At 42.5% G+C, this 23,568-nt stretch overlaps 1 protein-coding gene across 2 annotated transcripts in view; it reads right to left on the reverse strand.

Annotated features, from left to right (window-relative positions):
* Window positions 1-779: 779 nt before the first annotated feature.
* Window positions 780-23,568, reverse strand: part of LOC141047055 (uncharacterized) — a 44,490-nt gene continuing 21,701 nt past the window's right edge. For both annotated transcript variants that reach the window (XM_073541986.1, XM_073541985.1), the window contains exon 8: window positions 780-6,232. In XM_073541986.1, coding sequence (XP_073398087.1) covers window positions 5,043-6,232 — 1,190 coding nt within the window. In that variant the 3' untranslated portion in view covers window positions 780-5,042. The remainder of the gene's footprint in view (window positions 6,233-23,568) is intronic.

Genomic DNA, 23,568 nt, shown 5'->3' on the forward strand with positions numbered 1-23,568 from the left:
CCAGGCTCTGTTTATTTTGTTGAACCCGGCCAAGGTTTCTGCTATCCACAATATACCAGCAGGTGATTTTCTACAAGAACAGTTCCTGTGTCTACCTGAGAAAGCAGCCAAGTGTGTTAACCCCTCACAGTACAAATAATTAAGTACACCACACTGACACACCTTACACCACACTGTACTTAATTATTTGTGGAGCTACAACTTTTGACATTTGCCTGAATTTTTATATCTACACATGGTTTACACAAACTATATTTTCTTGTCTTAACTATATACTATTTAACATTATTAGCTGTGTATATAATTATTTGTATGTATACAGGATTGTTTACCACTTCTGTCTCTGTAAAAACAATCCCCTTTAACCCCTTTCTGACATTGGGTGCAAATGTACACCGATGTCGGACTTCCTCCCTTTGATGTGGGCTCCAACACTGAGCCCACATCTTTTCCAGCACATCTCTGCTGTTTTGAACAGCTGACATTTGCCCCTAACAGCAGCATTTAACGTGCACTTCCGGCAAGCACGCCAGAAATCCCACCCATCAGTGACCCGCAATCACCTGATGGGGTCACTGATGGGTGGGATTTCCAGCGTGCATGCCAGAAGTGCGCGTTGGCATGACAACTAGAGGTCTCCAGCAGATCTCTATGGTTGTCACTGCCGGATTGCTATGAGTGCCACCCGCTAGCTGAAACCGCATGGACCAGGGATCGTCCCACAGAACTCCAGCTATCCTATTAACAAGGGCAAAACGCTACTCAGACAATACAGGGTGAGGGTAAAACAGAGTGGCAATGCTTTATTGAACCGCAAAACAGGCAGATAACACATATAACAGTCCCAGCAAAATACCCGAGTCTCACCCTTACACTGACGTGCTGGGTTATTAGCAGCCGTGACTTCAGATCTTCCAGGGTCACTACCTCACCTGTGGAATGCACACAGAGTTAGTTAGAAGCTGCTAACGATCTTAGGAGCAGGTAAGTTTCCCTGAGTGGTATATATTGGGCCGTCTGAAAACTGAGTTTAGTCTAGGACAATTTGTCTGCACTTCTAATTGACAGCTGTTACAAAATCAAACTAGGGCAGTCCCTATAGGAGGAAAAACACAATAATTATACTGTATTTGCCCATACTTTCTATTCTTGACTGACCGCCACTGGAGATAGTTTGAAGTCTGGGGTCTGCCAATACAGCTCTGGCAAAAATTAAGAGACCATTGCAAAATTTTCAGTTTGTCTGATTTTTCTCTTTATAGGTATATTTTTGAGTAAAATGTAAATTGCTCTTTTATTCTATATACTACTGACATGTCTCCGAATTTTCAAGCACTACATTTTGTATTTATTTTCAGAAAATGAGAAATGGTCAAAATAACAAAAAAATGCAGTGCTTGCAGACCTCAATTAGTGCTAAGAAAACAAGTTCATAATCATTTAGAAAAAACAATACTAATGTTTTAACTCAGGAAGAGTTCAGAATGATTTCATAGACAAAATGTCTTTACACAAGTCACGCAATAGCGAACAATCATTTTGCCAAATACAGTAAAAGATGGGAATCCTGGTTACATTTTGTGCCCTGACTTGGACTATAATTCTCTAATCTTAGTCTGACTCTTTCGGTCCCATGTTTCGTATAATTTTATGCAACAACATTAATCTCTTACTGCATTATAAGGTGTTATATTACTGTTAAGGTTGATTATATGTGTGTATATATATATATATATATATATATATATTTGTTACTCCCATACGACTTACTGACTTGTTACGCTACTATTAAATTGTTTTTCCTACCCCTTTCCCTTTTTGTACCCTTCCCTTTCCCTTGTAATGTAAAATTTTAATAAACTTATTTTGAAAAAAGGAAGAGTTCAGAAATCAATATTTTGTGGAATAACCATGATTTTTAATCACAGCTTTCATGCGTCATGGCATGCTTTCCACCAGTCTTTCACACTGCTTTTGGGTGACCCTATGCCACTCCTAGTACTAAAATTTAAGCAGTTCTTTGTTTGATAACTTGTGACTATCCATCTTCCTCTTGATTACATTCCAGAGGTTTTCAGTGGGGTTCAGGTCTGGAGATTGGGCTGCCCATGACAGGGATTTGATGTGGTCCTTTATCCACAAAATGATTGACCTAGCTGTGTGGCATGGCGCATTGCCCTGCTGGAAAAAACAGTCCATAGTGTTGGGGAACATTGCCTGAGAAGAAGGAAACAATTGTTTTTCCAGGATAACCTTGTATGTGGCTGGATTCATATGTCCTTCGCAAAGATTAACTTGCCCAATTCCAGCCTTGCTGAAGCATCCTCAGATCATCACTGATCCGCCACCAAATTTCACAGTGGGTGTAAGACACCGTGGCTTGTACTCCTCTCCAGGTCTCCATTTAACCATTAGATGAACCAAGTGTCGGGAAAAGCTGAAAATTAAGACTCATCAGAGAAGATTACCGTACTCCAGTCCTCTATGGTCCAATCCTTATGGTCTTTGGCAAACTTCAGCCTAGCTCTCCTTTGCTTCTCATTGATGAAAGGCTTTTTTCTAGCTTTACATGACCTGAGCCCTGGCTCTAGGAGCCTGTTACGAACTGTTCTTGCTGTGCACTTCACTCCAGTTGCCATTTGCCATTCCTTTTTAAAGTCACTTGAAGTCATTATGTGGTTGCTGAGTGACATTCAAATAAGATGACGGTCATCTTGGTAAATGGAGAGTTGTTTTTGCCCTCTGCCGGTCTGTAACTTTAGCAAAAGTGTTGAAGTCCAACAACGGAGCATTTTTAAAAGCACCTCCAATATCAAATCTAATTAAATAGCTCTTTACTAGAAAAAGGACCCATTACTGGGTTCACAAAAGTTAAATGTATCCAAAAAAAGCACATATGAACCCAATTAAGCAAAATAGATAATCTTTATTAGGCAAAAAATGTACACATTACATTAAAATTAAAAGGTGGGAAACCCAAGTGAAGATACCATCCCCCACATGCCTGCTACTGGGAGGTTGCACATATCAAAAAACACCCCACTAATCGCTTTTGAATAACAAATGGTAGAAAGTGACAAGCATTAACTACAAAGCAGAGTAGTGCTAATAAAAACGCCAGTCACATGAAGATTATCTAAGTGCAAGACAAACTTTTACCTCCTGTGGATGGTAATATCTGCCCCTACGCACGTTTCTGCAATCAGCCTTCTTCCGGGGGTTAACGTCACACCAGCAAGAGCATATCTTTATATAAAAATTCATCCAATCAGAGATCCCCTAACAAATCATCATTTACATTGTTGTAATCCCATAGGTCACCTAGTTCAGTGTGGACAAATACGTAGCTTCTCTTAATTCATAGGACTCACTAGAGGGGCGTGTTAAATCTAAAGAGGCGGCATAAATTATTGGTCAAACCAATCAAAAAGAGACCTCCCACCATAAGCCATCCCACCGTGCATCCACCGCTACACATACACTAAATATATCCACAAATCCCTAATGTAACGGGTGCCCTAGGATGCCCCACTATAGCTGCGCGTGTCACACCGACAAACGGCCCCGGAGAACCACGCGATGCGGCAAAACGCCGAGCCCCGGGCCGCAGGCCAACGCCCCGCCCACGTCTGACGTAGGTGGGATGGCCCACGTGACCAGGACAGTCGGACGCCGCGCCAGACGATGCTTCCAGACCGCCCGGCGGGCGCACGCGCACAGTGTGCATCCCGGGCAGCCGGATGCTGCCAACAACCCTAGAAGAACAGAGATACTAGCTGTATCCTAACTAGGATCTCACAATAGCAACGATACCATCGGGCATCCATGTTAAAATGATAGACAATTGGCACAGCACATAATTGTAAACAACTGTAAGTAGTGGGACAATTGAGGCATAATGCAAGGAAAATATGGAAAAACATAGTGCATAATGACTATACATGGACCCAAACAGATATATATATATATATATATATATAAAAAGGGCCACACAGTATATGATAGCAAGCAACTGCCACTCAAAAAAGACTATATCATAAATGCAATAAATAAACATCAATCATATATATCCATAAGGTGAAGAACCAATAATATATACATTTTTTTTGCATCTGTAACTTTGTTGTCCCCAATGTTTGCTGCTTGACCTTGTTGTAATGGACTGCCATCTTCGAAATTTTAAGGATGTAGGCAACATGACGCTCACTGTATCCCTCTGCTAGTAAAGCCAGAATTGAGCCTTTCTTTTCCTCACTCAAGACTTTTCTTTTCAACTCCTTTGGCATGGTTAAAAGTAATTTTTTCATTCCTATTACTTTTGAGATATTACTAGCACTTGCTCTGCCATCCAGCTTGCCTTATTGCAAGAGGATTGTGAACACCATAGCAGGGTTTTTTTTTATACTTTCCTTCGTTAAATAAGATTTGGTTCAGGTAATCACCAATCAGAAGCACATTAAGTAGAGTGATCTTTAATCTGGTTTGAATTCAACTAACACTGGAATGGAATGGCTGTCTGACATGTAGAGAAGCTGATTTTTCTAAAACTGTGAAGTGATCTCTTAATTTTTGCCAGAGCTGTATATGGCTACTTTTCTGACTGTTTCAGATAACATGATACATGACTTTAGTTTTTTTTTGTCTAGTCTCGCTTGAATATAGGTCAATATTAAATAAAGTCTCCTGATGAGTCGCCTTTGGCGAGGATGATGAAACCCGTAGAAATGAGAGGCTTGGAGAGCGAGTGTGTATACATCACCTCAACCTATATAATGAAACATGGGGTATATGTTTTTTCTATTAGTCACCTTCTGACTAACCTTCAGGGGGTAAATTATGGGTATAGTTTTACATTTGGAATTAATAAAGTTTAGTTTTATCCTTTTGTCAGCAAACACGAGGAATGACAAGAGAGAACCCATTTAAGAAGATCCAATTTTGGTTAAAACTATTCCAACATTATGAACATAAAAAGGCTTCTCCCCTATATGACATCTCTGTAATTTATTAACAGCTGATTTCCAAGTAAAATATTTACCACATTAAGAAAATGAAAAAGGCTTTTCGTCTGGGTGACTGCTCTGATGTTTAACAAGACCCTCTTTCCGTTTAAAACATTTCCCACATTCTGAACAGGAAAAAGGCTTCTCCCCTGTGTGACTGCTCTGATGTCTAACAAGATGAGCTTTCCGATTAAAATATTTCCCACATTCTGAACAGGAAAAAGGCTTCTCCCCTGTGTGAGTTTTCTGGTGACTAACAAGATGTGATTTATGTGCAAAACATTTCCCACATTCTGAACATGAAAAAGGCTTCTCCCCTGTGTGGATTCTTTGGTGCTTAACACAATCTGATTTATGTGTAAAACATTTCCCACATTCTGAACATGAAAAAGGCTTCTCCCCTGTGTGGATTCTTTGGTGCTTAACACAATCTGATTTATGTGTAAAACATTTCCCACATTCTGAACAGGAAAAAGGCTTCTCCCCTGTGTGAGTCCTCTGGTGTGTAACAAAATTTGCTTTCCAGTTAAAACATTTCCCACATTCTGAACAGGAAAAAGGCTTCTCACCTGTGTGACTGCTCTGATGTCTATCAAGATGTGCTTTCCGATTAAAATATTTCCCACATTCTGAACAGGAAAAAGACTTCTCCCTTGTGTGAGTTTTCTGGTGACTAACAAGATGTGATTTATGTGCAAAACATTTCCCACATTCTGAACATGAAAAAGGCTTCTCCCCTGTGTGGATTCTTTGGTGCTTAACACAATCTGATTTATGTGTAAAACATTTCCCACATTCTGAACATGAAAAAGGCTTCTCCCCTGTGTGGGTTCTCTTGTGAATAACCAAATCTGATTTCTGATGAAAACATTTCCCACATTCTGAACAGGAAAAAGGTTTCTCCCCTGTGTGAATTCTCTGGTGAGTAACAAAATTTGATTTCAATGTAAAATATTTCCCACATTCGGAACATGAAAATGACTTCTTTGCTTTAGGAGCAGTTTGTTTTTTAATGCCTGTTGTGTGACTTTGATTTTCCTTAGTAGTCGGTAATGAATCAGAAGATGCGACCTGTTTCATAGGATCATATGACAGATCTTTGCTGTGAAGGGATGATGGTATATCTGGACTAATAGCAATCACTTCAGTTTTATCTTGTAGGATCTCAAGATCATCAGATTTAAAAATTGAAGTTGTCAGCTGTCCCTCTGATCTCCTGGTACAGTCATCTAAGGTAAAAAAATAATTATTTTTTAATGAAATATCCTTGAGTTTTTTTATTTTTGAACATTTCTACTTAAACTGTTCATAAAAATGGCAAGCTATGTAAAAACTTTATTTACGTAGAAACTAACAGTTCACAGTCTAATAGAAAACCTTACTGGATGAACCAGTAGTGTGTGGTGTTCAACTGTTTGTTCATTCTGCCTCCCAAATATCGAATAAAAAGAAACCAATAAATGTATGTAGGCGAAAATAATACCAATTCTCATGTCACATAAAACAAGTCCCCACTGAGGTCCATCATCTGTCAAAGGAAAAACAGAGGTTTCCACACAATAAGTGGCTCAAAGGTTGTTGAAAAGCAAAAAGGTTTTTACAAATCAATCCAGCAAAATCCGCTCTCACTTCTGAGCCTTGCAGTGTGCTCAGACATCATTTAGGATCCCTGTATGTAGCAATATTATAGTGAGAAGGATCCACTTAATTTACGGTGTGTGTCTCCTGGAGCACAATCTGGGCACTATGTGTTGGGTAATAAAATGGCAAATGTGTAATTTTCACTCTCCAACATCCACTGTGTGTTAATTTCCGGAAAGTGTCTGTGGAGTCAAAATATTCACTCCTCCTACACACGTGGTCATAATTGTTGGTACCCCTCGTTTAATGACAGAAAATCCCACAATGGTCACAGAAATAACTTTTATCTGTGCATAGTAGAGTTGAGCGAAACAGGTCGGTCACATTCAAAAGTCGACGACTTTCGCCAAAGTCGGGTTTCATGAAACGAAACCCGACCACAGTGTGAAGTCGGCCATGCGGTCGGCGACCCAAGCGCCAAAGTCGGGTTTCACCGAATGCTTGCACGTGACTTTTTTCAGCCAATGAGAGAAGCGGAGCAGAGCGTAGCGGGAGCGTAGCTGGAGTGGGAGTGGGAGAGAGAGATAAGAGAGAGAGATTTTGCCGCCTCTAGGGTTAAAATTCATGCCAGGTGTGTTTACAGTCCTCCACTCCCTGCCGACTTTTCTACCCATTGACTTGCATTGGGTTTCATGTTTCACGACTTTTCCAGACTTTTCCCTATAGTCGCCCGATTTCATTCGACTCGACTTTTGAGAAAGCCGGGTTTTATGAAACTCGACTCGACCCTAAAAAAGGCAAAGTCGCTCATCTCTAGTCCATAGTAATAATAAATAAAGGACAAGTGTATATTTCAAACAGTGCTCAGAAATAGGAGGGAAGGTGTCCCCCTGCAGGATTTTGCGGTAAGTATACAACAATTTTAATGCTAGAAGTAAAACCCCACTGCGAGTGGGTGTCCTTAATTTCACAAAAGTAACAGTGTACTTGTCAAATAAATATATACCACCACTAGTGTTGAGCATTCCGATACCGCAAGTATCGGGTATCGGCCGATACTTGCTGTATCGGAATTCCGATACCGACTTCCGATATTTTTTCAATATCGGAAGTCGGCATCGGAATCGGAAGTTCAAAGTTGATTGACAGCCGAAATGACGTCATCATGATGCGCGGTGTGTGCGCATCATGATGCGCCGTCATTTCGGGCCTTCCGGGGGTCTCTGCCGGCCTGCCGGGGGGCTGTGTGGACTGCCCGGGGTCTGTACCGGCCTGCCGGGGGGCTGTGCCGGCCTGCCGGTGGTCTGTGCACCCTGTGGGGGTCTGTACCGGCCTGCCGGGGGGCTGTGCCGGCCTGCCGGGGGGCTGTGCTGATGTCCGGGGGTCTGTGCAAGCATCGTCCGATGGGACTATAAGTCCCATCTGGCGATGCCTGCTACCATGACAGTGATTGACTCATTAGCCAATGATGGGACAGTAGTAGTCCCATCATCTGGCTAATGTGTTAAATGTTAAAAAAAAAAATAAATACTACATACATACTACATACATACTACATGCATGCTACATACATACTACATGCTACATACATACTACATATATACTACATGCATGCTACATACATACTACATGCTACATACATACTACATATATACTACATGCATGCTACATACATACTACATGCTACATACATACTACATATATACTACATACATACTACATACATGCTACATACATACTGCATGCTACATACATACTACATACATACTACATACATACTACATACATACCACATATATACTACATACATACTACATGCATGCTACATACATACCACATACATACTACATACATACTACATACATACTACATGCATGCTACATACATAACACATATATACTACATGCATGCTACATACATACTACATGCTACATACATACCACATACATACTACATACATACTACATACATACTACATGCATGCTACATACATACTACATGCTACATACATACTACATATATACTACATGCATGCTACATACATACTACATGCTACATACATACTACATATATACTACATACATACTACATGCATGCTACATACATACTACATGCTACATACATACCACATACATACTACATACATACTACATGCTACATACATACTACATATATACTACATGCATGCTACATACATACTGCATGCTACATGCATGCTACATACATACTACATACATACTACATGCTACATACATACCACATATATAAATTCCCACACAGCAATGACATAAAGTGAGACTAGGGACTTTTTTTTTTTAAGTGGCGGAGGAATACAGTGCGGAAGGATACCTACCTTCCGTCATTGGATTCCTGCAGCCCGTAGAGAACGGCAGCATCAGCTGATGCTGCAGTTCTCTACCCAAGATCGTCGTGGGACACACTCGTGGACTGCTTCGGATCGTGGGTGAGTATTTTTGTGGTTTGTTATGTTAATATTTATTCTGTAAAAGACAATGGCTTCGGGGAACAATGTGACAAGTATTGGTAAGTATGTTACTCTATGTTATATGTACTGTATGTCTATGTATGTATTGTATGAATGTATTGTATGTAGTATGTATGTAGTATATATGTGGTATGTATGTAGCATGTAGTATGTATGTAGTATGTATGTAGCATGCATGTAGCATGCAGTATGTATGTAGCATGCATGTAGTATATATGTAGTATGTATGTGGTATGTATGTAGCATGTAGTATGTATGTAGCATGCATGTAGTATGTATGTAGTATGTATGTAGCATGCATGTAGTATATATGTAGTATGTATGTAGCATGTAGTATGTATGTAGCATGTATGTAGTATATATGTAGTATGTATGTAGCATGTAGTATGTATGTAGCATGCATGTAGTATGTATGTAGTATGTATGTAGTATGTATGTGGTATGTATGTAGCATGTAGTATGTATGTAGCATGCATGTAGTATATATGTGTTATGTATGTAGCATGTAGCATGCATGTAGCATGCATGTAGTATGTATGTAGTATGTATGTAGTATGTATGTGGTATGTATGTAGCATGTAGCATGCATGTAGTATGTATGTAGTATATATGTGGTATGTATGTAGCATGTAGTATGTATGTAGCATGCAGTATGTATGTAGCATGCATGTAGTATATATGTAGTATGTATGTAGCATATATGTAGTATGTATGTAGCATGTAGTATGTATGTAGCATGCAGTATGTATGTAGCATGCATGTAGTATATATGTAGTATGTATGTAGCATATATGTAGTAGCATGTAGTATATATGTAGTATGCATGTTGCATGCATGTAGTATATATGTAGTATGTATGTTGCATGTAGTATATATGTAGTATGCATGTTGCATGCATGTAGTATATATGTAGTATGTATGTTGCATGTAGTATATATGTAGTATGAATGTAGCATGTATGTAGTATGTAGTATGAATGTAGCATGTATGTAGTATGCATGTTGTATGTATGTAGCATGTATGTAGCATGTAATTTTTTTTTTTTTTTTACATTCAACACATTAGCCGGATGATGGGACTACTACTGTCCCATCATTGGCTAATGTGTCAATCACTGTCATGGTAGCAGGCATCGCCCGATGGGACTTGTAGTCCCATCGGACGATGCCTGCACAGACCCCCGAAGCCTGCACAGACCACCGGCAGGCCGGCACAGCCCCCCGGAGCCTGCACAGACCACCGGCAGGCCGGCACAGCCCCCCGGCAGGCCGGCACAGACCACCGGAGCCTGCACAGACCCCCTGGCAGGCCGGCACAGCCCCCCGAAAGGCCCGTACAGACCCCAGAGAGGCTGTACAAGGCAAAAACAGGGTTTTTCTTATTCCGATACCGGAAGTCCCATAGACTTGAATGGGACTTCCGGTATCGGAATCGGCGATACCGATACTTTTTTTTAAGATCGGCCGATCCATTCCGATCCGATACTTTGAAGTATCGGACGGTATCGCTCAACTCTAACCACCACACATATAAAGATGTTAATGCGTATGCGTGTAGTTATACACAGAAGCTACAACTACTTTGGGTATAGGTTGCTAGAAAAGCTGGCTCACAGAACCTAGTTACTTTATATCAGCTTTCTGATACATTATAAACAAACTCCACCCACTCCCTTCAGGCTGCTAGGCTTCTACAGCATCGTCGCCTGTCTCTGGCAGCTTCTTGCGACAGGCTCCGCGCGCCGACACATCTGACTCCTCCCACTGACGCCACGTGTCTCAGCACTGACACGGATGGACAACTCCGTGCCCACTACAAATAGCGCCGCCCTTCCATGGCACAGGCGGGATACAGTGCACCCAGCTTTCCTAATGACAGCAAGATCAGTGCACCCTTCTAGCTACCCGCTACCAAAACCCAAGGTAATAGTTTGAGCCTCTATGTTTAAGTATATGCACTAACCTTCATACACATATGGCGGCTGTCTTGTATATGTATTGTAAAAGTACACCGCGGCTCTGGACTTAGTGCACCCAGCTTTCCTAGCAAACAAGTTCCATTTTTGTCTCATCTGTCCATAGGACATTCTCCCAGAAGCTTTGTGACTTGTCAACATGTAGTTTGGCAAATTCCAGTCTGGCATTTTTATGATTTATTTTCAACAATGGTGTCCTCCTTGGTCGTCTCCCATGAAGTCCAGTTTGGCTCATACAACGACAGATGGTGCGATCTGGCACTGATGTTTCTTGAGTTTGAAGTTCACCTTTAATCTGTTTTGAAGTTTTTCTGGGCTCTTTTGTTACCATTCATGTTATCCATCTCTTTGATTTGTCATCAATTTTCCTCCTGCGGCCACGTCCAGGGAGGTTTGCTACAGTCACATGGAGCTTACATTTCTGAATAATATGTGCAACTGTAGTCACAGGAACATCAAGTCTTATAACTTTTACCTTTAAAGGGAATCTGTCACCCTTTTTTCGGCTTGCAGCTGCCGGCATAGACATCGGGGGCTTATCTACAGCATTCTGTAATGCTGTAGATAAGCCTCCGATGTAACCTGAAAGATAAGAAAAACACGTTATATTATACTCACCGGGGTGGGCGGTCCGGTCCGGTGGGCGTTGTGGTCCGGTCCGACGCCTCCCTTCTTCATGCGATGACATCCTCTTCTCCCGTCCTGTAATGGCTGCGGCGCAAGCGCACTGCTCTGCCCTGTTGAGGGCAGAGCAGAGTCCTGCAGTGCGCAGGCGTCAGGAGAGGTCCGGCGTCTGCGCACTGCAGAATTCTGCTCTGCCCTCAACAGGGCAGAGCAGTGCGCTTGCACCGCAGCCATTACAGGACGGGAGAAGAGGATGTCATCGCATGAAGAAGGGAGGCGTCGGACCGGACCACAACGCCCACCGGACCGGACCGCCCACCCCGGTGAGTATAATATAACGTGTTTTTCTTATCTTTCAGGTTACATCGGAGGCTTATCTACAGCATTACAGAATACTGTAGATAAGCCCCCAATGTCTATGCTGGCAGCTGCAAGCCGAAAAAAAAGGTGACAGATTCCCTTTAACACGTTTGTCTATAATTTCCTTTCTAATCTCCTGAGACAACTCTTTCCTTCACTTCCTCTGGTCCATATTGAGTGTGATACACACCATGTCCCCAAACAGCACAGTGAGTATCTGTAGCCTCTATACAGGCCACTCACTGATTCTAAGATTGTAGACACCTGTGATGCTAATTTGTGGACACACCGCGATTTAACATGTCCCTTTAGTCACATTATTTTCAGGGGTACCTTCAATTCTGTCCAGGCCTATTTCATGAGTTTTACTTTTTTTTAATTCTGTGGAAGTATGGCTGAAAAGCAATGTCTGACGTTCATTTGTTCGTTTTCATAGATTTTTTATTTGTTATTACTTTTGTCAGATTCAAGTTACTTCTGTCATTAAACGAGGGGGACCAACAATTTTGACCATTTTCCTATAGATTATAACCCTCATTGAATTAATTTATAAAATGGAATCCGTTTATGGGGATTTCGACTATTTTGGTTTTCTGTCATTTAGGGCTTCTGCATATGGTGTGTCCAATCTCATCTGGGATCTGTTCCTGCTGTCCAGCTGGAGTAATCTGCTCCCTACTTCAGCCAATTGGAAAGTACCACACCCTACTAAAGCTCAAAGCATATGTCCGGAATCTGCCAGATACAGCGTTGATCTCATCTGGTTCAGTCCTCTGCTCAGCTTGCGGCTTGTGTATTTGTTTCCTGTTGTGACCGTGGCCCGTTTACTGACTACTCTTGTGTCTTCTGATTCTGTATTCTGTCCTTCTGGTTCTGACCCAGCTACCTGACTATTCTTCTTACCACCTAACACCACAGAATAGCAGGTAACACCACGGTCCAAGTCTAGGGGTCCCAGTGTAAGTCCAGATCCATGTAAGGGTGTTAAAGGGTGATGAGAAAAACAATCCTTGGGATATGGAAAGCAGAGAAGATAGTGCTAAGCATGTTCATGGTGGACATTTTAAGTGTGCCCTGAAAACACATTTATTCAGACTGGCCTATCGCCTCAACACATTAACCTAATCTATCCCTGTGTGACACAGCCAAAAGTTTTGCCATAACCAGGTTCCCCGCATCATGTTCCCACATGCTTTATGCATCCATCAGCCCTCTGTGTCTGTACTGTTACACACTTAACATTATGGCTGGTCCATACAATCAGGGCAACTGTTACCACCCACCTTTCGTGTCTACCTCTTTCCTCATAGACTGTAAGCTTGAGAGCAGGGCCCTCACTCCTCTTGGTATCTGATATGATCTATGTGATTATTGTTATGCTGTAATGTCTATTGTCTGTACAAGTCCCCTCTGAAATGTAAAGTGCTGCGGAATATGTCAGCGCTATAGAAATAAAATGTATTATTATCTTTTGAGCTGCCAGGTTACCCAATATATCGTCTCTGCAAACTATTCCAGCTAGACCTGCATTCAAATAATAATCTTTATAATAATATTTTTTTTTTTATATAGCGCTAACATATTCCGCAGCGCTTTACATTTGCACTGTCCCCGATGGCGCTGTCACTGTCATTTTCACTGTCCCTCATGGCGCTCACAATCTAAATTCCCTATCAGTATGTCTTTGCAATGTGGGATGAAACTGGAGTACCCAGAGGAAACCCACTCAAACACGGTGAGAACATACAATCTCCTTGCAGATGTTGTCCTTGGTGGGATTCAAACCCAGGACCCGAGCGCTGCAAGGCTGCAGTGCTAACCACTGAGCCACCGTGCTAAGTGACGCTCCTTCCCTTCTGTACACTGACATGTACCCAGACAGTAGTGTACAACCGTATGTAGGGTATTGTGCAAAGTTGTAAAATAATTTGTTTTCTATTAACTTTGGAATTATTCACATAGTTATCACCACATAAAGTGACACATGTCAGATTTGAAAACTGGGGCCGGATTTTGAACGCAAAACTGGCTGCAGGAAGAGGATAAATCAGAGTATTTTGGACACTAACTACTGTAATCAAAAACTGTGACTATAGACAATATCATCTACTGAAATGATCAAACTCAACAGTCTCCATCAGTAATAAATGAGTAACTAGTGGTGAAACCTCTCTGGGGTAATTAGCGTATGGGGTTCGGTGACTTCACAATCTAAACTATTGTAAGGGCCAATATTTTCTGTCAGATGAGTTTCAAGAAGAAATATTACACATTTAAAGAGAATTGTGTATAAAAGCGCAGAGCTGAGATGTCTTAAAGGGAACCTGTCAGCAGGATTGTGCACAGTAACCTACAGACACTGTCAGGTCAGCGCCGTTATACTGATTACAGTGATACCTGGTGATGAAATCCGTCTTGTGGTTGTTGTTTAATCTGTATTTGTAGGCTTTAGTTATTGAGATTCTTGTGCTCTGGGGCGGGGCTGTGGGCGGGGCTTTATGTGGTGCTCTGATTACATAGTCATCTGTATTGGCTTATGACAGGTCACTGATCCCTCAGTGACCTGCCCCCCATTTTTACATAATGCATATAATAGCGTTGATATTATTGTTGATAATGCCTATAATACTGTGACTATTGACTCACGTAAGTGAGGCGGGACAATCCCACCACAGTCAAACTATCATACAGAATGAACAGGGAAAAAAAATGACAGAATTAATAAGATATGTTACATCCCCAACAACAACGTACAGTATGTATGAGTGGAGAAGTCCAACAGTAAATCGGAGTTGCACTCATTTATGGTGGACCATTGGAGCTACTATGAGTCCTGACCACAAGTGTAGAGAAAATAATATTACTCCCCAATTCAGGAGAGATTGTGCAGTAATCTGAATTCCTTAGGATCGAAAACATAATGTAATTTATTAAATGGAGTAATTCCATGAAACCAGCGCTCGAGCCATGCCAACACATCTCCTGCAGGGGTGAATACATGAATATTACAGCCATCAGCCACGCACAGCTTAGAGATATATCATGGCACAGGTGTAATGGTTTTATGTAGTTATTCACAAGCCTCCTTAAAGTTTGTTGGTTTTAAAAGAAATTGAAAAGTCAGGAGAAAAGGAAACTCTGTTGTTATTGTACAGAAATTCACACTTGGCCTCACTGCACATTTAATGTTAGTGATCATAAAAGTGAAGTTTGGCCAAAAAGACTGGACCTGGTCTTGTAGGGACCATATGAGACATTCAGCAGCACAGAAGGGAGAGAAGGTGGATTCATCCAATAAGATATCAGGGATCTAGGAAGCCAACAGCATCATTACCCTCCACTTTCTCTTACAGGTCCATCATAATATTTTTCTTCAAGTGAATTTCTAAGTTGTCAACAAATTCTATGTATGCTGTCATTTGACTTTGTAGTTTAGCCCCTTTCCGACATTTGACGTACTATACCTTCCATGTGCCCTGGGCCTTAATGCCCATGGACGGTATAGTACGTCATGCAAGATCAGCTGCGCTCACAGGGGGAGCGCGGCTGATCGTGGCCGGGTGTCAGCTGATTCTCACAGCACTTTAACCCCTGGAACACTGCGATCAAACACGATCGCAGCATTCCGGGAGCAGGCAGAGGGGCTGTCAGCTGTGAAAGCCCCTCTGCCTTTGGATCGGAGACCCCGCGGCATGATGCAGGGTCCCGATCGCTGCCATGGAGATGACGACAACCAGGTCTCCAGAGCTGTGAAACTTCCTGTCCTGCGCAGTGCATCTCAGGAAGTCTCACTGGTCAGTGTTATCGAAGCTGCAGCACTGACAGCTTCTTTTCATGCAGATCTGCATGCTATAGAAGCGATCAGCCTGCACAAACTGAGTGTCCCATAGTGGGACAAAGCGTAAAAGTAAGGCTGGTTTCACACTAGCGTTCGATCGCGCAGCGCATCGTGCGCTATCGGGCGCACGCACAATGTTCCCCTATCTTTAACATGGTGGTCGCAGGGTCTTGCGAATGTACGCGCTCATCAGCGCTTAGTGTGCGCTGCGCATTTTACAGGTGTGCCCCCAGACGCGCCGTACGCTACATGTTGCATTTTTTGTTCCGCCGACATCGTTAAAAAAATCACACGCGCACATGTGCGCGCAAAAATAGCTTTACAGTCTATGTGGTCGCTGACAAGCGCTTGGCAGCGTGCACGTCAGCGCCTTGTGCGAGCACGCAATTTGAGTAAACAATGTCTAGATACTTGTCTAAAACTCCCCCTAAATAAGCAACATTGTTTGGGAGGAGTGTAGATAAAAGAAGGTGTCTTCAGGGACAATTACTCTACAGACAGCCTTGCAGAGAGACCAGACAAGAGCCCAGAACAGACTTTACAAGTGTGGATTCAAGCTTCAGGAGCCAAAATGTGAGTATTCATCAACATAATGTCTGTGTGTCCTCTACAATTTTATAATGTACTAATGTATTTTTTGTTTTCATTTCAGCATGTCTTCTTCTGGATCACTATATTCGCCATCTCGGCAAGAACTGGCCCAAGCTGATCATGAGGTGAGGATCTTGCTGCCTTTGGGTAAGTATAGCTGCCTCTAGAAATGTGTTTTAATTTTTTCTTTTTAAACAGACATCGGATACGGGCACTGAAGGAGAAGAGCGGGAGCGGTCTGAGCGGCAGCGGGAGCGGTCTGAGCGGGAGCAGTCTGAGCGGGAGGATTCTGAGTGGCAGCAGCGTAGTCAAGTCGTGGCGAGGAGACGCAATGTTAGTATACATTATTATTTTTTTTTTCTGTCTTTATTTATCTTGCTTCTTCTCTGTTTCTTTTTCTATCTTTTTCATTCTCCAAAATTACAAACATTCTAATATTTTTTTTTCTAGGTTCCACAGCGGGATGACGAAGTCAACATCGACAACGAGCACCTCATCCACCTCGTTGAGGAGCATATCCCATTGTGGGACAGCCGTGACCAGCAGTACAAAGACAATGGTGACCCGGCAGCTGTGGAATGAGGTGGCTGCAGCGATGATGGGTGGCTGGGACAGCGACTCTGCAGCTTCCAAAAGGGCGTTCAGTAAGTATAAAGATGCTCTGTGATACTGCATTGATTTTTGGACCTGATGGTGCTGATGTGTTTTTTGGAAGATATATTCTTGCATTGAACACACCAATGCCTTGTGGAAAACAGTGATTGATTTTTGTCTTCAACTGCTGCATTGCTTTGTGGTCCTGATGGTGCTGGTGTTTTTTTGGCAAGATATATTCTTGCATTAAAAACACCGATGCCATATGGAAAACAGTGATTGATTTTTGTCTTTTGCCGTCTTGATCCGGTTTTCACTCTTGCTCCGGATGATACTGTTGTTTTCGCTGCTACATATATTCTAGCAGGAAACATAACAGTGTCCTCAGTATCAACAGTGACTGCATTGTGTCTAGAATTTTATTTGTGCTGCAGCATTGACTGTTTGCAAAGTTCTATCCGGTGTGTGTGCTGATAATTAATTATCCTCAAGTGCATTTTCTAATTTTTTTTTTCTTTTTTTCCCCAACAGTGAACAAAATCCGCACACGTTGGCGCTCGATGAAGGACCGCTTCAACACTGATGTTCGTGCTGAGGGACAGGTTCGGAGTGGTTCTGCGGCAAGGCGCAGAAGAAAGTACCGCTATCATCGCGAGTTGGCTTTCCTGAGACCGGCCCTTGCCACCAGAGCGTAAGTATTTGTTTTGTTTTGTTATTACTATGTGCTTTTCAAATCCACAGGTGATGCTTCTTGTAAGTACATGATACTAATGTTTTCCCTTTCTTTCCACAGCACTTGGAGCAGCACCCTGCAACCTGTCCCGGGAGCGGTTCTTCATCGATCGACCTCGGACCCGTCCCAGCCATCCGACAGCCAGGAAGCATCTTGCAGGTCAGCAACACAGACAGCTGGTGACCAGGAAGCTGGTCCATCAGGTGTTCCCCTATCTCAGGTCTCTGTCACTGGTTATGCGGGCACTACCCGCCAGTGGCAGAGGGCCTCGGACAGGCCTGTCATGCCCGAGTTCATGCTCTTGAGCGAGGCCTTTAAGGGCAGCCTCAAGGCGCTGTCCGCCAAAATGGAAAGTGGTTTTTCCCTGATGGAACGTGGTTTTAACCACATGGAACACCGCTTCCACTCTGTCGACCAGCGCCTTGACCGTCTGGAGGCCGACCTCAACAGACCAGTGCACCATTTTTTCAGTAAAATTGAACAGGGCATGGCAGAACACCTTAGTCCTGAGCAACAGCTGAGTGTGTTACAGGCCTGCAACACTGCTTACTTGCAGGCTATGCAGCAGAATCGGTATGTGCAGCAGTCAGTGGTGTCATTTCCAACAGTTCCACCGCTGACTCGCTTCACCACACTACTGACTTCTGCTGCATACCACTGCACGGCCACCTGCATTCCCAGCGAAGCCGGACACCACTACACCACCTCAAGTCTGAGTGCTGCTGGACACTCCACTACCACCACCACTTTGGCAAGCGCTGCTCCTGTATGGAGCACCACCACTGCCACAGCACCACCAGCTTGGACCCAAACCACCACAGAACCTGCTTGGGCCACAGACACAACCAGTCAACACCAAAGGAGCACCGCCAGCACTCCTCAGCAACAGAGCACCGCCAGCACTCCTCAGCAACAGAGCACCGCCAGCACTCCTCAGCAACAGAGCACCACTCCTCAGCAACAGAGCACTGCCAGCACTTCTCAGCAACAGTGCACCGCCAGCACTCTACTGCAACAGTGCACCGCCAGCACTCCTCAGCAACAGAGCACCGCCAGCACTCCTCAGCAACAGAGCACCGCCAGCACTCCTCATCAAAGGAGCACCGCCAGCACTCCTCATCAAAGGAGCACCGCCAGCACTCTTCAGCAACAGAGCACCGCCAACACTCCTCATCAAAGGAGCACCGCCAGCACTCCTCATCAAAGGAGCACCACCACCACTCCTCATCGGAGGAGCACCGACCCAACTTTATCCCCTTCTACCGCCACCACCACCACAGAGCAGCAAAGGGGTGATCCGCATTCCCTATTTTACGAGTCAACAACACAGTCCACCATCACCAGGCGGTCCACCAAAGTAAAGAGGTCACAGGCTGCAAGTCGGTCCTGGCAGGATATTCCTGCACCAAAGAAAAAGAAAAAAAAAACTTTGTTCGTCCATCCTCCCTCTCCTCCTAATGTCTCTCAACATGCCTCCTTGTCCATTCCAGAGCTCCCTTCCCCCAGTACTTTCGTCGCCCCTTCTCCTAGAACCCCTTCCTCAACCTCCAGTCGTTCCTCGTCTCTCCACACACCCAAAGTATCCCAAACTTCCCCCAAAGGTCATTCCTAATAAAAAAATTTTTTTTTTTTTATTTTGTGTGTTACAAAATAAATGTGCACTTGTGCTTTCACAAAATCTGGATTGGTTACTGCATCTATCGCCAACTACACACACTGCGCCGTACACAACCTGCGCCGTACACTTAGCGTTTTTGCCACCAGATATCTCCATATGTGTTGTCAACGCAACAAATCAACATGACTTGTCTTTTCCACAGCAATCTCTACATTCTTGTAATATTGCACGGTTCCCCAACTCCAGTCCTCATGGGCCACCAACAGATCATGTTGTATGGAATCCTCTTTTTATTTCATTACAACATGATCTGTTGGTGGACCTTGAGGACTGAAGTTGGGGAACCTTGCTGTATCCAGTCTGTGCAATATTACACGAATGTAGAGAGTTACCTTCTCAGGAGTATTAGTGAATTCATGATGCACAAAACACAGCATCATAAATTCACTGATACACCTGGCTACTTGCTAATGGTATTGGGAGTGTAAAAACAGAGAATGCACTCAGTACAGGTATCAAAACAGGTTTTTTTATTAACATACCAACAACATGCAGTAAAAATTTTTTACAACATTTGCTCTTGCCATTCCAGCCATCCTACATCTGAGTTGAAGTAGGCCGCAAATTGGTCCCTCATTTGGCCAACTTCAATGGATGACCTGAGAGGGTGCTGTGTAAATTCTGGCAAAGGATTAGGAGCAACATCATCAAGATCAAAGTTCAGCTGCTCTCTAGAAATTACAAAATTCTGTAGAATAACACAGGCCTTGACCACCTCATCCACTGTTTCCAGTTTAAGATTAATAGCTGTGCCAAGAATGCGCCATCTCGATACAAGTATACCAAAAGCACACTCTACTGTTCTCCTGGCCCTGGTCAGCCTGTAATTAAAAATTCTTTTTTGTAGGTCCAAGTCCCGGCTGGAGTAGGGTTTGAGGAGGTTTTGGCACATCTGGAACGCTTCATCACCAACCATTACAAATGGCTGTGGCGGACCTTCGGTGTTGGGAAGAGGACGTGGCATGGGGAAATCGAAATTGTTGCCATACAACCTCCTGCCCATGTCCGATGTCTTAAAAGCCTGGGAGTCATTACCACGGCCAAATGTCCCAATGTCCACTGCAATAAATGCCCCAATGTCCACTGCAATAAACTTACAGTCTGCAACCGCAATGGCCATCAGTACTGTAGAAAAGTACTTTTTGTAGTTATAGAACTCAGAGCCAGTTCTTTTGGGCTTTGTAATCCAGATGTGTTTCCCATCCACCGCTCCTAAACAGTTTGGGAAATTGCATACAGTCTAGAATCTTTCAGCGATTTCCAACGACTTTGCTGCACTGGGCATGGGCATGAATTCTGGACAAAGAACGTTCCAGAGAGCCCAGCAGGTGTCCGCTACAATTCCAGACAACGTGGAGATTCCAATCCGGTACTGGAAGTGCAGTGACGAGAGGGTCTCTCCAGTAGCCAGGAATCTGTAACACAAAGAAAACAATAATTAATATTTGTGTATACGTAAGTTTTTTACACACGTTTAATTAAAACCCCCCCAAAAAAATTCTGCAGCCTTTGGTTCAATACATGCCATGAAAACATTACCGCAGCTTTTATTAGTTAACCACATGGCAGAACTGTAATTCTGCAAGATTTGGAAGCGTAGATGTCACAACCAAGAAAAATCATTGCAGCCATTGGTTTATGAAAACTACGTACCTTAATGTGACCAGGAGCCGTTCCTCAGGAGTAATCGCACGCCGGAGCTGCGTGTTCTGTCTCCGGATGACTTCTTTTACCCGACCAAGCAGATAGTGAAAGGTTTCTTTGGTCATCCGTATATAGTCTGTAAATTTCTCCGGGTTTGCCTGTAGCTCGCTGTAGAGGGTGCGGTACGCTCCACGGCTCTCCCTGAGTTCAATAATGGGATGTATCCACATACGCCGCTGCTGCCGTCTTCACTGCCTCTCTCTCTCCCTCTGTTCATGGCAAGCAACGGCATAAGCCTGAGCCATCCTCATGTCCAGATCCAAGTCAAAGTAAAAGCTCTTCCAGCGCAGATCCATGTTCTCAAGTCAAATGCAAGCAAATGTGAAGAATTCAGCTGTAAACAGGGGCTATATAAATAATTTCCATAAGACAAGCCCACTGCTTTCCCATTGCTTGAGTGTGTTGCAAGAATTTTCCAAGGATTTTTTCTCTAGTTTATTGCGCATAAAAAATGCAAATGCATGAAAAACACAAACGCATAAAAACGCTGCGATTTTTTGTAGGTATGCCCACAATAATGCTACAAAATAACGCAGCATTTACCAGCATTTGCATGCGCTTTTAACATGCGTTTCATGTGCGCTCCAAACGCAGCGCAAAAAAACGCTAGTGTGAAAGTAGCCTTAGAATTAAATTAAAAATTTTTTTTAAACAATTGTAAAAATATTTTAAAAAATAATAATAAAAAAATCAATAATTATTCCATCAAAAAATATAAAAAAATCTAAACAATAAAAGTACACATATTTAGTATCGCCGCATCCGTAACAACCCGACCTATAAAACTGTCCCACTAGTTAACCCCTTTAGTGAACACCATTAAAAAAAAAGCAAGGCAAAAAAACAATGCTTTATCATCATACCGCCGAACAAAAAGTGGAATAACACGCGATCAAAAAGATGGATATTCATTTTTATTTTTTTCTTTACATATAGCTTGTTCTGTAATGTTCATGCCTTGATTTGAGCTTGATCTCCCAAATCGCTTAGTTAACCTCTATATTTTAAGCAGGACTTTCTGACTACTTACCCTCCCCTTTCAATCCCGTGTCCCTCCCCACCACTGCCCCTTGTTTTTTAAACTCTTCTTATAACCCTTATGGTTCGCAAATCCGCAGCCTTGTAGTGTTATCGTTGTGGTTTATTACGATTGCTTTTTTCTATCTCTTTCTTTCTTTTACTATTTCTGGAAAATAGCTACCATTTTTTCCTTTCCTGTTATATTTTTGAAATTTTCAAAATAAAGAATATATACAAAAAAAGGACGGATATAAATAAACATGGTACCGCTGAAAACGTCATCTTGTCCCGCAAAAAGCAAGCCACCATATAGCTCCATCACCAGAAAAGTAAAAAAGTTATAGCTCTCAGAATAAAGAGATGGAAAAATAATTATTTTTTCTATAAAATAGTTTTTATTGTATAAAAGCACCAAAACATAAAAAAATGATGTAACTGAGTTATCTCTGTAATCGTACTGACCCGAAGAATAAAACGCTTTATCAAAAAACAAGACATGATTCTGTGGGCCAAAATATGGAAAAATTATAGCTCTCAAAATGTGGTGATGCAAAAACTATTTTTTGCAATAAAAAAGTGTATGACAGCTGCCAAACATAAAAACCTGCTCTAAAAACCCACTATAATTAGTAAATCAAATCCTCCTTTATCACCCCATTAGTTAGGGAAAAATAATAAAATAAAAAAATGTATTTATTTCCATTTTCCCATTAGGGTTAGAGCTTCGGTTAGGGTAATGGTTGGGACTAAATTTAGGGTTAGGGTTGGGGCTAAAGTTAGGCTTACGGTTGGGATTAGGGTTAGGGTTGGGATTAGGGTTAGGGGTGTGTTGGGGTTACGGTTGGAGTTAGAATTGGGTTGTTTCCACTATTTAGGCACATGAGGGGCACTCCAAATGCGACATGGCATCTTATCTCAATTCCAGCCAATTAAAATTAAAAATTGGGTGCGAAAAGATCATTTTTGTGGAAAAAAATTTGATTTTTTTTAATATTACGGCTCCACATTATAAACTTCTGTGAAGCACTTGGGGGTTCAAAGTGCTCACCACACATCTAGATAATTTCCGTGGTCTACCTTCCAAAATGGTGTCACTTGTGGGGGGTTTCCACTGTTTAGGCACATCAGGGGCTCTCCAAACATGACATGTCGTCCGATCTCAATTTCAGCCAATTTTGCATTGAAAAGTCAAACAGCACTCCTTCCCTTCCGAGCTCTGCCATGTGCCCAAACAGTGGTTTCCTTGCATACGTACTCAAGACAAATTGTACAACAACTTTTGGAGTCCAATTTCTACTGTTACCCTTGGTAAAATAAAACAAATTGGATCTGAAGTAAATTTTTTGTGAAAAAAGTTAAAT

The sequence above is a fragment of the Dendrobates tinctorius genome, unplaced genomic scaffold, assembly GCF_039654945.1.
Source record: "Dendrobates tinctorius isolate UK_male_01 unplaced genomic scaffold, ASM3965494v1 ptg000126l, whole genome shotgun sequence".
Taxonomy (NCBI): domain Eukaryota; kingdom Metazoa; phylum Chordata; class Amphibia; order Anura; family Dendrobatidae; genus Dendrobates; species Dendrobates tinctorius.